The sequence below is a fragment of the Bos indicus genome, chromosome 13 (genome assembly GCF_029378745.1).
Source record: "Bos indicus isolate NIAB-ARS_2022 breed Sahiwal x Tharparkar chromosome 13, NIAB-ARS_B.indTharparkar_mat_pri_1.0, whole genome shotgun sequence".
Classification (NCBI taxonomy): Eukaryota; Metazoa; Chordata; class Mammalia; order Artiodactyla; family Bovidae; genus Bos; species Bos indicus.
Genome location: NC_091772.1, coordinates 60,408,608 through 60,421,940, shown reverse-complemented (window position 1 = coordinate 60,421,940; position 13,333 = coordinate 60,408,608). Strand labels below are relative to the sequence as shown.

Below are 13,333 nucleotides of genomic sequence, written 5' to 3'. Positions count from 1 at the left end.
CGTCCTGGTGTGGATGGGGAATCCATGGCAGGCGTGAGAGTCAAGGGAAGGTTTAGGCCTTAAGAGTGGGGGGCTCCAGTAGAGAACCGGCCTGAAATGCAGTTGGGAAGTGAGAGGAAAGGTCTGCAAGTTAGGGAGACTGCAGGGTCTGGATGGGAGAAAATTCCGGCTAGGGGGCCCGGCAAACGTGCGGGCCTGGTGCCTGAGTTGGGAGCCTTGAGGGCGCGGACAGCGGGTCAAGGTCCGAATCTTGGTAGCCGGTAAGGACGAGGCGGGTCGGGATGTACTTGGGGAAGACAGTGGCGGAAGCGAGTTCTGGGTTTGGGGGTCGGAGAGAAAAGTTCCGGTCTGGGAGCAGGGTCCCCAGGAGGGCCGTGGGCAGGGGGACGCAGCTGGGGGACCGGGGAGCGCGGTGGGAGGCTCAGCTGGTGGGGCCGGCGGGCGGCGGCGGCGGGGGTGGCTCGGCCCCCTTGACGCAGGCGGCCTCGCAGTGCTTGTGGAGGTAGGACTTGAGCGCGAAGCTCTTGTCGCACTGGCGGCAGCGGTAGTGCTTGAAGGCCGAGTGCGTCTGCATGTGCGCGCGCAGGTTGGAGCGGTCGGCGAAGGCCTTGCCGCAGTGCGCACAGCCGAACGGCTTCTCGCCGGTGTGTGAGCGCATGTGGCCCTGCAGCAGCCAGGGCCGCGAGAAGGCCTTGCCGCACACGCCGCACTTGTGGCGCAGGTTGTGCGTGAGCACATGCATGGCCAGCGCGGGCATGGACACGTACGCCTTGCCGCACGTCGGGCACTTGCGCGCCAGCTGGCTGTCCAGGCTGCGGTGCGTCTGCTTGTGGCGGCTCAGGTTCGACGACGTGGCGTACGTCTTGCCGCACTCGGCGCACGCGTGCCGGTGCCCGCCGCCCGCCGGCGTCCCCGCGCGCCCCGCGCGCCCCCCGCCGCTCCCGGCGTCCCCCGCGCCGCCCGCGTCCCCGCCGCGCCGCCGCCGCGAGCGCCCGTCCGAGATGAAGAAGGCGTCCATGGAATAGCTGTCGGTCACGGCCGCCTCCCCGCGGAAGTAGCGCGCCGACAGGCTGGACTGAGGGCTCTCGGGGTCGCTGTACTCTTCCGGGGCCGCCGGCGGGTACGCGGGCTCGGCCGGCGCCAGCTCCAAGCCTGGCTTCTGGTCCGCATCGTAGCTGCTGGGGGGCAGGCAGTGCGGAGCGTAACCTGGAGGGGATGAGACAAGGGCAGGGAAGGTGAGGCGCCCAGGAGGCGTCCCCGTGGCCTCTCTTTGGGAACTGAAGTCTGCTTTTATAGCAGCAGCCCCTGTCCTGCTTCTGTGCTTCTGGGGTCAGGATGCCCAGGTTCAAATCCTAATTACGTGGGCCACAATAAAAACCACCCAACTCCATCCTTGTGGAGCACGGTGAGGTCAAATTCTACTGATCTGGTGTTGACTATCTTCTTAAGTGCTCAAGGCCACGCAGGGAAGGTACTGTTGTAGGATCTGTACAGAGAGAGAAACTGAGGTATATAGTCCAAGCCCACAAGTATTTGGTGGAGCCAGGATCCAAACCTTGGCAGCCTGATGCCAAAACCCAGACTTTCTTTCTTCCAGCAGCATTCTGCCATTCCAGTCCTTTGACTCATCTGAGTCTCAGCTTCCTCATTTGCAAAATGGAACTTATGATCCTTCCCAGGGTCTTTGGAAGGACTAAGTGATGAAAAGAGCCATGCATTAATTGTTCCTGTGCACCAAGCTCCGCCTCCATGCTTTACTCTTGTTAACTCATTTAGTCATCACTGACCCTATGAAGTAGATCCTGTTTTAATTCTCATTTTACATATAAGGAAGTAAAGAAAGAGCACACAGCAATTGCTATATAAATGTTAGCTGTTACAATTATGCTTTTTACTTGCTTGAAAAAGCGACTTCGCTGAAGATTATTCAATTGTCTGCCCCCGCCCCCCCACCAGACTGTGAGCGTCTCAGGGTGACATCTGTGTGCCCAGCACGTGCCTGGTTCAAAGGAGGTGTACAAAGAATAGATATTGCATGAACGAATCACAGTCCTGTTAAATCCACCTCCCAGGGTTGCTGGGGGATTTAAAAGAGGTCAAGTATGTAGCATGTAATAAATGCTCTAAGAAGGGCATGTCCTTGTAACTTGCTCCCAAGCCTGTTTTGCTCCCTGCTCCACTGGAGGTCTTCTGGAGTCCCCTTGTGAGATTCATCCCCCCTCTGAGCCCCTCCTTCCTCTCTAGATTTTGACCAGAAGTCCTGTCCATTTTGGGATCTAATGACTGTTGGGTGGGTGGGCTGGCACCCTCCCAGGACATTCTACAGGGGCTTTCCAAGGGCAGGCACCACCCTGATTTGACTCTGCCTCCCTGGGCCTTGCCTGGTCCCAGCACCTTCCCTGAGGGCCCTGGGGCCTGGGCTCCCAGGAGGGTTTCTGGCAGATATTACACAAACTTAGCAACCTGGCACTGAGATACCAAGTATTTCCCTTGTCCTTTGATTGCAAAAAACAATGGGGGTTAGGCTTCTTTACCCAGAGTGGCAAAGCGGGAAATATGACCCTCCACCACCCCCAGCATCCTTGATTCAAATGAGCAGGTGGAGGAGGGCTTTGTAAGCAGGGAGCTGGATTCAGAGCTTTCATCCCCTGAAACAACCTGCCTGATTCAGCCTTTGTGCTTTTGCCTCTCATCTGGCCTTTCGGATGGTCACAGGGTGAAGTCTGTGCAGAAGGCACCCGGGCCCAGAAGGTGTACCTTTATTTTTTAACCCTGTCCCTTCAGCTGCCCAACAGGGACCTCTACACACAATGACTGGGGGTTGTGGAGGTGGAAGACTCAGTAGGGAGGGCACTGGTCAGATGCAGAGAGGGCAGTGGTGGTGGCAGTTTTATAATGGGGCCGGTGTACAGCCTCTCAGCACCCCATTCTCCCCTCCTGTCTGCCTTTGGTCTGGAGGTTCCCCTTCCTCCCACTCCAGGAATCAGGCCTGGTACTAAAGCCCCCAAAACTTTCAAGGAGTGTTGTTTCAGACTGAGTCAAATACCTGTTAGGTATGCCTAGACTCCCTCTTTCTTCTGTGTTTCTTCCTATTGTGATTATTGATGATAATGATAATACTAGCTGATATTTAATGAGCACTTACTAAGTACCAAGCTCTGTGCTAAGTGCTTCACTCCCATCACCTTGCTGAATCACCACAAAAATAACCTGTGTTACAGATAAGGAAACTGATGCAGAGTGGTGGTGGTACTTGCTCAAGGGTGGGACAAGAGTTGGAACCCACTGCACTGCTCCTCTTCCACACGCTGGGAGGAAGGGGCATGGCTGGGTTGTTCATCTACTGGCAGAGCCCCAGCTAGTGAGCACTTGATAAGTATTTGTGAAATGGGTGGTGAATGGGTGATAAAGATTTGCTAGGCCAGCCTCAATCCCTAGTGCAGCAGGGTCTGCCAGGACCATGCTGTCTACCAGATCTTGGGACAATTTGATTTCCTGACACTGATTCTAGCTGGGTGACCTAGACCAAGTTGTACATCTTCCTGCATCTCTGCTCTGTTCTCTGGGTATGGGGATAGTATAGCATCCATTTGGAGGGCCTCACTGATCATGTGACCTTGGATGTGCTATTATTAAGGATGGCATATTGGTTAAGAGCACAATTTTGATACCAAACTACCAGGATTGAGTTCCAGCTTTACTATTCCTGGCTGTGTGATCTTAGACAAAGTGTTTGACCTCTCTATGCCTCTGTTTCCCCAGCTGTGAAATAGGGGACAATAAAAGCACCCAACTCACACAGTTTATAGTACAGAGTCCATGAATAAACAAGCAAATAAGTGAGAAGTGAACAAATAATAACCAACATTGCCAGAGCACTTTTGTGTCTGATACAATTTAAAGGTTTTACACACGAATGCATCCCACCCTCATGGCTCTGAGGTTGGTACCATCTTACAGATGAGGAAACTGAGGCATAAAGTAGTTGTTAAGCAACATGCCCAGGGTTGTGCAGCTAGTAACTTAGAGCCAGAATTCCAACCCAGTGCCTGGCATGGTACATGTTGGCTGTTACTCTGAACAATAACAATCTCCCCAGGTGGGTTTCTGTGCTGGAAACCCACAGTGTTCTTGGCATCCGCACAGACACATCTTGCACCTCCAACCTGGGCCACTGTTTCCTCACCCAAGATGTGTAGGTTCTGGCTCACGCTCTGATGAGAAAGCTGGTGATCCAGAGAATTGGTAGCCCCTCAATGGTCTGGGCAGTCCTCGCCCTAGCGGGACTCTCTTTCTGTTTGCCCTCTGGTGGTGACTTGCAGTACTGCAGCACTCCGGTTGCTGGGGGTCTCTATGAAAATACTGGCACCTCAAAGGCTGAGCCTCTGCTTAGGGACAGAGGCGGAATTGCCTTCCGGTCAGGAATTGTGGGGCCAGACATTGTGGTCAGCAGCTGCGGAGTTTGGCATGAGTTGTGGGGTGGGGGTGGAGGGTTGTATGAGAGTTTATGTGGTCGTCTTGGTGGAGGTGGTTCTAACTTGCTTTGTGATTGTGATCAGGTTGCCTGACCTCTCTGGACTTTGTCTCTACCTGTAGAAGGTTGACTGAGATGCTAGAAAGACCCTTGTTGCATCGTGGCTGAACCGACTCCTCAATGATGCCCATTGTCTTGTGCCCTACCCCCCAATCCCTATCAGCTCCATCTCATTCTCGTCAGACTCACAGACCTCTCCCTAGCTATGTGACTTTGAAAGTGAAAGCTGCTCAGTCATGTCCGACTCTTTGTGACCCCATGGACTATAGAGTCCATGGAATTCTCCAGGCCAGAATACTGGAGTGGGTAGCTGTTCCCTTCTCCAGGGGATCTTCCCAACCCAGGGATCAAACCCAGGTCTCCCGCATTGCAGGCGGATTCTTTACCAGCTGAGCCACCAGGGAAGCCCATCTGACCTTGGGCAAGTTATTAAACCTTTTTGTGCTGCATCTGGATAAAGGCACTTATAAAAGGACTGACTGAATTAATGGTGTATAATGCTTAGTAATGCCTGGCACACAGTAGCCTCTCAAGCTGTTATTTAATTGTCATTATTATTGTTCCTACATTTTCTAGTGATACCCCCTAATCTGCTGAAGAGTGAAGGGGACACACGTGGGTCATCTCAGGCTGCTGCGTTACCTTGGGCAAACCGCCTCACTTCTCTGGACCTCAACCCTGGAGAATCCTTTAGGACACTATAGGCAGCGCTTTTCTGACTCTGTGCGTGGAACTCACATAGGTTTTAGATGCCTCCCTCTGTCCTACAGGTGACTATAGAAGGATGAATTACCTGTCTCCCTGCTGACAGGGTGAGATAGGCCTCTCTCGTTTGGAAACAGATAGAGGCAGGGAGGGCCAGGGACCCAGGGAGAAAAGACTGACTCTTTTACTCATATTCCAGCTGTGTGACCATGGGTAAGTCACAAAGCCTCTCTGGGCTCCAGTGCCCCATTTGAGGGATGGAACAGAGCCCTTCCAGTCGCATGGGGCTATAAGGAAGGCTCAGAAACACTTAGGAGAAGTGGAGATGTCATGCACATCACCCGAGAATGACTTTGGATTTTCCCTGCTCAAGAGTTTTGATATTTTAGACTGAAGGTCCAGAATACATTAAAAATTTTTTTTGCAAGGGAATTTTATGAGAAATCAGGTGCTGGGCATTTCACAAACATTGTCTCTTCCAATTGTCTGACCCCCTGGGATGAGGGTGGGGGATTCTCTGAGAAGCACTGCTGCTTCCAGCTACCATTGTGCCCACCCCCTGTGCCAGGCACTGCACTAAGCCCAGAGGCCTGGAGAGGGCAGAGGACTTGCTCAAGGTCACTGGAGGAGGAGTAAGGCTTGAAATCCTCCAGAATCTGTGTTTTTTTTCCCCAAACCCCTGAGCAGGCATGGAGACCTGTTGAGGGAAGGAAGATTTTCAACTGGTGGGAGGCAGGGGCAATGAGTTTCTTCAAATATCACCACCTAGTTGGCCTGTGTCTGATGTAATGATGGGGTATTGGGGGTGGGGAGAAGCTATTCTTCTAGAAAATGCACCAGCCCTTTGTAAACCTTTGTGAATAATTAATAAAAGTAATGACTAACCCCGCTTGAGCACTTACTGTGTACAAGGCACCCTGCTCGGTATTTGAGGTCTGTTAGCTTGTGTCTAAGGGAACGTAGTGGTCACTTGCTCCAGTGCCCTACTTCCGAGGAAGCTGAAGCCCAGAGAGAGGCCTTTACCAGGTCACAAAGCAAGTTCCCACCAGAGCTAGGCTGGCCCTCTGCCTCCCAGGCCAGTGCTCTTTTTCCCAGTCTCCCTCAGGTTCTCAGTGTCCCAGACTTCCTCCAGGGAATCTCCAGTCCAAATCCCACTTCCCTGTCTCTAGTTGGGTAGAAGAGAGGGGCCTAGTGATGGGCCAGTTTCCCAGGTAGCCCACTTTTCCGAGGAGGGCTGGGCCCTGCTAGGTGGGGGGCTGGAGGGGCTGCTGCATGAATATATTTAGAGCTGCGTCTTGCTGTGCCAGGGCCTCGGGCCTTGAGAATCAGCTCCAGCCAGCTGAGCAGAAAGCCAGGTCTGTCAGCAGCAAAGCGGGATAAAAATAGTTTCTCCTGTCTGCTCACAGAGCTGGGCAAAGGGGCTGGTGCCTCCCCCTCCCCTTATTATAGCATCTTTGTTCGCAGTTCCCTGGGCACTGGACCAGAAATGACACCCAGCTCCTCCAAGGGCCTGGCAGCTGATACACCTGCCCACTGGGGAGGGGGCCCCTGAGTCCAGATGAGGGGGGACAGAGTGGGGTCTGACCCAACATGATCAGGGCTGTAGGGTGTGGGGCTCGTGCCCACTGACTCAAACCAAGGGAATATTGAGAGCACTCCAGAGCCTCTCCCCACTGTCCCCGCCTCCTGAAATCCCCCATATTCTGGTTTCTCCTGACTGTGACCCAATTCCTGTGGCCCACAGGGAGGTCCACAGCTCTGCAGGAATCAATAGGAAAGATTTTTCAAGGGGTTGTGGAAATAGGCCTGGTGGCTGAGGGTCTGGAGTTTCTTAGCACTGGTCGGTGGACCAGCCTCCTGTTCCCTCCCAGGCACCTCTGGGGCCCTTTCTGGGCCTCCTTCTGGAGACCTGGTGTCTCGTATAATGTACGTTGTCTCTCTGGGCTCCCTGTTTCCTGCCCTACCCTCTCTGTGCCCCAGAAGAGGCAGAGGGCCCATTCCAACCTCCCTTCTTAGCCAAAGGCTGGCGGCGGCTACTCCATCTCAGGGGAGACCACAGCTGGAAGGAAGCCAAGAGTTCTGGGGCCTCATCTCTCCCAGCAGCATCTCACAGGCCCCCCCCCACCCCACCCGAGAGCGCCTCTAGGCTGAGGGGGTCCCGGGGATGTGTATGAAGCACCCACCTGGGAGGGGTGGTGCAGTGCACCACTTACGCCCTTGTCATCGCAGGCAAGTCACCTCTCCAATCTCAGCTTTGCCTCTGGAGGTTGAAGCTAACCTTCGCCTGCACTCTGAGCTTGCTGCCCTGTGCCCACTCTGTGTGTGTATGCGTGTGTGTTTGGGATGTATAAATTGCTATGCTGCCGTAGGGACTTGATATACTCTCCTGACCTCTATCAGGCACCAAAAACTGAGACTGTCTGAAGAGTGGACATTCAGCCTGGTTCCTTCATGTCCCCCTTGTGACCCCAGGCTTAACGGGGGGCATGGACCCTAGATTCAGTATCCCATCCCTTTTATTGCACATTCCCGCTGACGGATTTTTAAGAAAATTGAGTTTTGGGTCCCTGAAAGGCCAGAGCTGAAAGAGATCAAGTTTGACTGCTTATTTTTGTAAGAGGGAAACTGAGGTTCGGGCAAGGGAAGATTAGTTCAGAGCTTCAGAGGAAGCTGGCTCTAAGTCTTGAACTGGCTAGCTTTGAGAATGGACCTGGACATGACCTTGGACTAGAAATTGGATCTGGATCCAGATGCAGATCCTGGAGCATGAATGTTGACTTGGACATGGATTGAAACTTGAACATGGATTTGTTCTGAATTTTGAAGTGAGCCTGTAACCTGGGACACTGACCTTGGAACTAGACTTCAGACCTTGTCCTAGAATGAAGGTTGGACATGGACTTTGAACCTGAACCTCTGCCATGTCTCTAATCTCGACCTTGGACCTGGACCGAGACCAAGATGCCAGGGGCAGAGGTGGTTAAAGACACTCAGGCGGGCCTGCTCTGTGTCCTTTGACCCCTCTACAGCCCTCTCTGAGCTCCCTCTGCCAAGGGACCGGGGCTACCCTTTTGCATCCCTGCACCCCAAATAGGCTTTCTAAAGTGTAGGGTAGACATGTGGCAATTGGGGACTTTGAGCAGATTCCCAGGCCTGGCCTGGGGCGACTCCTCGGCGCCATCAGAGGGAGTGAGCGGAAGCGGGTGTTGGTATAATGTGGTCAACTAGAGAAGCCCATGGGCAGAAGTAGGAGCGCTTCCTCAGCTGCTGGAGAGGCTTAATGTAGCTGTGGAGGGCAGACAACTGCGTTATCGGATTGGCATTGATCCCTCATCTGCCTGGGTCGGATGCACTCTGAAGGAGTATGAGGGCAGGACGTGGTGGGGGTTAAGAGGATGGAGGACCTGGCATCCAGCTGGAGTTCAGAGTTAGGTTGTGTGGAGAGGTCGATACTCCGGGGCCAGTGAAGATGTCCACAGATCCTTGGAGACCACTGGTGTGCAGCTGGGTGGGCACCTTCCTTCTCTGAGATGAATGAGTCCCTAGCATTCCCCAGGATGGGGCCCAGGCCTGGGAAGGGGGAAGTTTGATGGAGTTGGAGGATGAGGTTCTGAGAGGGTTGGGAGGATGCGAATTACCACCTCACTGGGGGACTGAATCTGTGCTCAGAATCAACCAGGGGAAAGGAGGGGAAGGGAGGGCGCCACAGAGGTAGAAAGCAGTGGAGAAGCAAGAGGGGGAGAAAAGAGGCATTAGGATGGAGAGGATGGTGAAATTAGATCTGCTGTCCCTTCTTTGGGGAGCGCTGCAGAGAAACCTGGAACTTGCCCCGTTGTGGGGCTTCTTCCCTATTTAGGTGCATTCAGGGGGAGCCTGGAGCCCAGATGTACCTGCCACACCCTCTGCGGGGCCCACGGAGGCTGCTGTTGTGTGTGTGTGTGTGTGTGGAGGAGGAGGAGTCCTCCAGGAATTCTCCGGCACTCCCAAGCTCTCCCTGGGCTGGGGGTACTCTTTAATTTGGGGTCTTGCATCTTCATCAGTCAGGGGCCTGTGGTTCCCCTGACCTCCGCATTCACAGGCTCCCTTCCTGCCCCCACCGCCACCCCAGATTCCCCTCCTGTTGGTCTCACCCTGACCCTGCAGCCGTTGTTGCTGCTGGAATGGCTTGTAAGAGGATCTTTCTAATAACTGGAACTATCTCCAGCCCCAGGCTCTCCCCCTTTCCCTCCCTCCTTTCTCCTCCCCCCTCCTCCTCTCCCTCACTCTCCTCACCTCCCCCCCTCCTCTCTTTCTCCTTGTTTACCCAGCACACTTACACACGCTGGGAGAGAAAAACGTCGGCTCAGCAATTTTTCACACTTCCCTCAAATGCTCAGCAAGGTTATTTCCGGCAGAGCGGAGACAACGGACCACTAGATGCCGGCAGGCTCTCCGAGGACCCCCAGCACCCCTACCCACCCGTGGGATGAGGGAGCCTTCATTTCCCGGTCTGGCCACACCCCAGGGATGGAAAAGCACCCCCCCCACCCCGCCCCATAACAGAATAAGGCAGACTCTGTGTTTCCCAGGCGTACTCAGGCTTGAAGGGTCACCCCTTGGTCTCTGGCACTAACCATTTACTGCAGACACTGCCAAAGCAGCCAGGGCAGAGTACCTGTCCTCGTCCAGGGGCTGCCTGCAGAGACTGAAACCAAGAAAAGTGCTTGGCCTCAGAAACTCTGCCATCCTCAGCCAGATGTCGAATGGTGAACGGAGCCCTACAGAAACCCTGACAATGGCCCCCTGCATTCTGTTAGACCCTCATCCAGTCATCTCCAATGCCTCCCACCCCACACTTGACCTTCACAGAAACTGAGCTTGTCAAAGTTGGAAGGATGCTTAGATCATGCCATCCAAATTCTTTCACTGTTGAGGAGATGGAGGATCAGAGAAGGAAAGGCACTTGCCCAAGGTCACATAGCAAGTCAGAGACCTAGAGCCCAGGCCTAGGATATCTTCCACGCCAGATATCAAACTGTTAGGACAGCCTCATGATTCCCCAGAAGGAGCTGGTCTGGAGCCCTTTAGGGAAGGGGCCAAGGACAGGGTGGTTCTAGGGGGTTAAAGCTGGTAGAACATCCCTGCTGATGGCTTGGCCCTTACCTTGCTTCCCACTATTTGCTCAGAGGCTCCTTTCAAAGCTTTTTTGGACTGAATTCAAGGCAAGGCATTCCTGCTTCCCTCCCGAGGAACAGTCTGCAGTTTTGGCTGTGCAAGAGAAATTCTCTGGGCTTCTCTGGGTTTCCTCAGCTGGCCTGGGACAGGACCAAGGGGCCCTCAGTGGGCAGGAACCCAGGGCTTTGTGTCCATCCTCTGAGGGATCCACATTTCAGGCTTGCAGGCATTTCCATTTCTACCGAGGTCCCCAGCCCTGGCATGGACCCAGGTCCACCCTCTGTCCTGCCAGCATTCAGATAAGCCCAGCCATATCCCTGGGATTCAGTCCTCAACCCCAAGAGGCCCTGGGGTCAAGAAAGAGGACAGTAGAATAAGAAACACGTGGGGCAAAGAAAAGGGAGTTGGTTCTCTTGGAGATCTGGGGGAGGTCAGGGGGTGAGGGGCTGGAGCTGTATCCCTGTTAGCTCCTTAATTTCTTTGACCTTGATGAGGTCACAGAGCATTTTACCCAGCACCCTCTTGCTACCTGGCTTGGCGGAGTGATGGAATGTGGGTGAAGTGCTTGGAAATCCCTAAGGCAGAAGCTCCCACCCTCCTGCCTTTGCCATCTCAGCTACCCCCTCATCTTCAATCCTTTCTTTTCTCCTTTTTCTCTCCTCTCCTCTTTCCTTCCCACTTACACACACACACACACACACACAACACACACACACGCACACCCCAAAGGTGATGCCACATGTGATGTCAGATTTCTTCTGCCAAAGGGATGCCTCCTCTTCAGACACTTGTCCTGGGGGGGACCATCAGAGGAGAACCCTTTTATGATCTCCTTGATGGGGGATGGGGTCCACAGAACCAGTCTCTAATTTTCCCCCACAACCTCCAGAGATCACCCCTTTTTGGGCCTGAATGACCTCTCTTGTCCCCCAAACCCTTGTCACTATAGGAACTTGCTCTGAAAAGAAATAGAGTGTGTTGGGGGTGGGGGACTGACAAGAAACAGCAGGGCTGGCTCTAGAGGGGAGTGAGAAGCCGGAGTGGGGAAGAGGGTGCGACCTAGGAGACCAAGAGCCACTTTGGGGGAACCCCTCCTAGAAATTCCCTCTTCCTCTCAGTCCCCAGGACAGGCCCAGCCTTTGGCAGGCATGTGGCTGAGGGTAACAAAAGAGTTGCTGAGAGAGGGGGCTGAGAAGACTTGTCTGGCATCACCAGGGGGAGCAGACTTGAAGGGAAAGAGGGTGCCCCCAGCTACCCCTAGGGAGCCAACCCTCTCTCCCCAGGGATTGGTGGTCCAGGCCAGTTTACCTTCACCATCAAGGGAGCACTCTCGGACAACCAGCCTCCTTCCCTCAACCAGGAAGAGGGGACCCTTAGAACGCCTTGTGCATTAGCCCCCCCAGCACTAACCCTTAATGGACACCACTCTCTGTCTCTCCATTCTCTCACCATCCTTCACTCCAGTTCCAATCTAGGGCCACAACTTTCAAAGTCCAGGCTGACGCTCGCTCGGCGGCGGGATGGGCCGACACTGCGACTTTCCCTTTGTACGGACCTGGCCCTCGCCCCGCCTGCCTGGCCCTCGGGAAGCCCGGGAGGCGCACACAGCCAAGGAAATCTCCTCCCGGGGTTCCCTGCCGCGCGCACCCCTCCTCGTGGCCCGAGTTGGGGAGGGCCCGAACTCCCCTCCCCTCTTCTTCCCCCCCGCCGGGTCCCACTCACCGTTGTCCCCGGAAGGCCCCCGGGCTCCAGGCAGCACGTAGGCGGTCTCCAAGGGGTGATAGGTGGGGGCCGGCACCCCGCTGCACTGGAAGCCGTCGCCTTTGATCTTCTTTACCAGGAAGGAGCGGGGCATGGTGCGACTGGCGTGGGACTCGGCGGGGGCACTTGCGAGGGGCCCTGGTCGGGGGGAGGAGGCCAGCCGGGCGCGATTGGCTGTCTGCGCGGGGTTTCAGCACTGGACAGCTCCCAGCGGGCGGCGGGCGGGCGGCAGCGCGGAGCCGGCACCGGTGGCGGCGGCCCCGGCTGTAGCTCTGGCTCCCGCTCGGGCTTGGCGGCGGCGGCTCTCAGACAGGCGATCGCTGGAGCTGTGCTCAGCACTCCGGCTGCCGGCTTTATATGGGACGCAGGCTGGAGGAGATCAGGTGGTCCCCTAGCAATGGAACTGTTCAGCGCTCTAATCCATCAAATGTCCCCCAGGACAATCGCTCCGCACACGTTCCCCTGAACCGGCGGCGGTGGGGGCAGACCAGGCGCAGGGAGCAGCGGGCAGGCAGGAGGGGAGAAAGTGAGGGCGAGAAAAGCAGAGATACAGAGAGACGGAGAAAGGTGGGGGCGCCGGGGGGTGGAACAAGGGGGAGAGAGAGAGAAAGAGAGAGCGGAGATGAGATACACAGAGAAAGACAGAGACATACAGAAAAAGAGAGACACATACACAGTGAAAGAGATAGAAATAGGAGCAGAAACCAAGATAAGGACAAAAAGACACGAGAGAGAGAGAGAGAGAGAGAGAAAAGAAAGGCAGAGACGGAGAGAAGTAATAACACACACCCACGGGAGAAAAAGAGACCTCCAGACACACAAAAAGAAAGCACCCCAGGGATGCAAAGAAAGGGGAAGAGAAGTGCAAGACAGGAGAGAGGACAGGAGGTAGACCGGTCTGAGCAGGCGGGGTTCAGGCACATGGGGACACAAGGAAGGGAATGCAGAGAGGACTGTGAGCTCGCCAGCGGCGGACCCCCCTGCCTCCAGCCCCCTCCCTGTCCCCTAGTTCTGAAGGGGTCAGTTTGGACACTCAGCTTTAACTAGGGGAAGTCATCCCCCCTCCCCAGCTTGTCCTCCCACTGAAGCTCCCTGTTGGGTTTGGGGTTCAACTTTCTTCTTCCAGAACTGATGAGGGGAGCAAGTCCCCCATGCTGATGCCCAGCCTAGCTCAGCCAG

General features: G+C 55.0%; 1 protein-coding gene across 1 annotated transcript; it reads right to left on the bottom strand.

The window, feature by feature from the left end:
• Positions 1–291: 291 nt before the first annotated feature.
• Positions 292–12,735, bottom strand: SCRT2 (scratch family transcriptional repressor 2). Its single transcript, XM_070801441.1, has 2 exons — positions 12,116–12,735; positions 292–1,206 (listed from the first exon to the last, which is right to left on the bottom strand). The coding sequence occupies exons 1-2, from the start codon at positions 12,246–12,248 to the stop codon at positions 422–424; spliced, it is 918 nt and encodes a 305-aa protein (XP_070657542.1). The 5' UTR covers positions 12,249–12,735; the 3' UTR covers positions 292–421.
• Between the last annotated feature and the right edge of the window lie 598 nt (positions 12,736–13,333).

Bases quoted from the DNA above. Each gene is read 5' to 3' on its own strand.
- SCRT2 (XM_070801441.1), bottom strand. From the start codon at position 12,248: ATGCCCCGCTCCTTCCTGGTAAAGAAGATCAAAGGCGACGGCTTCCAG. The intron at 1,207-12,115 runs GTGAGTGGGACC...CATCCCCTCCAG, and splicing joins GGGGCCTTCCGGGGACAACG to GTTACGCTCCGCACTGCCTG.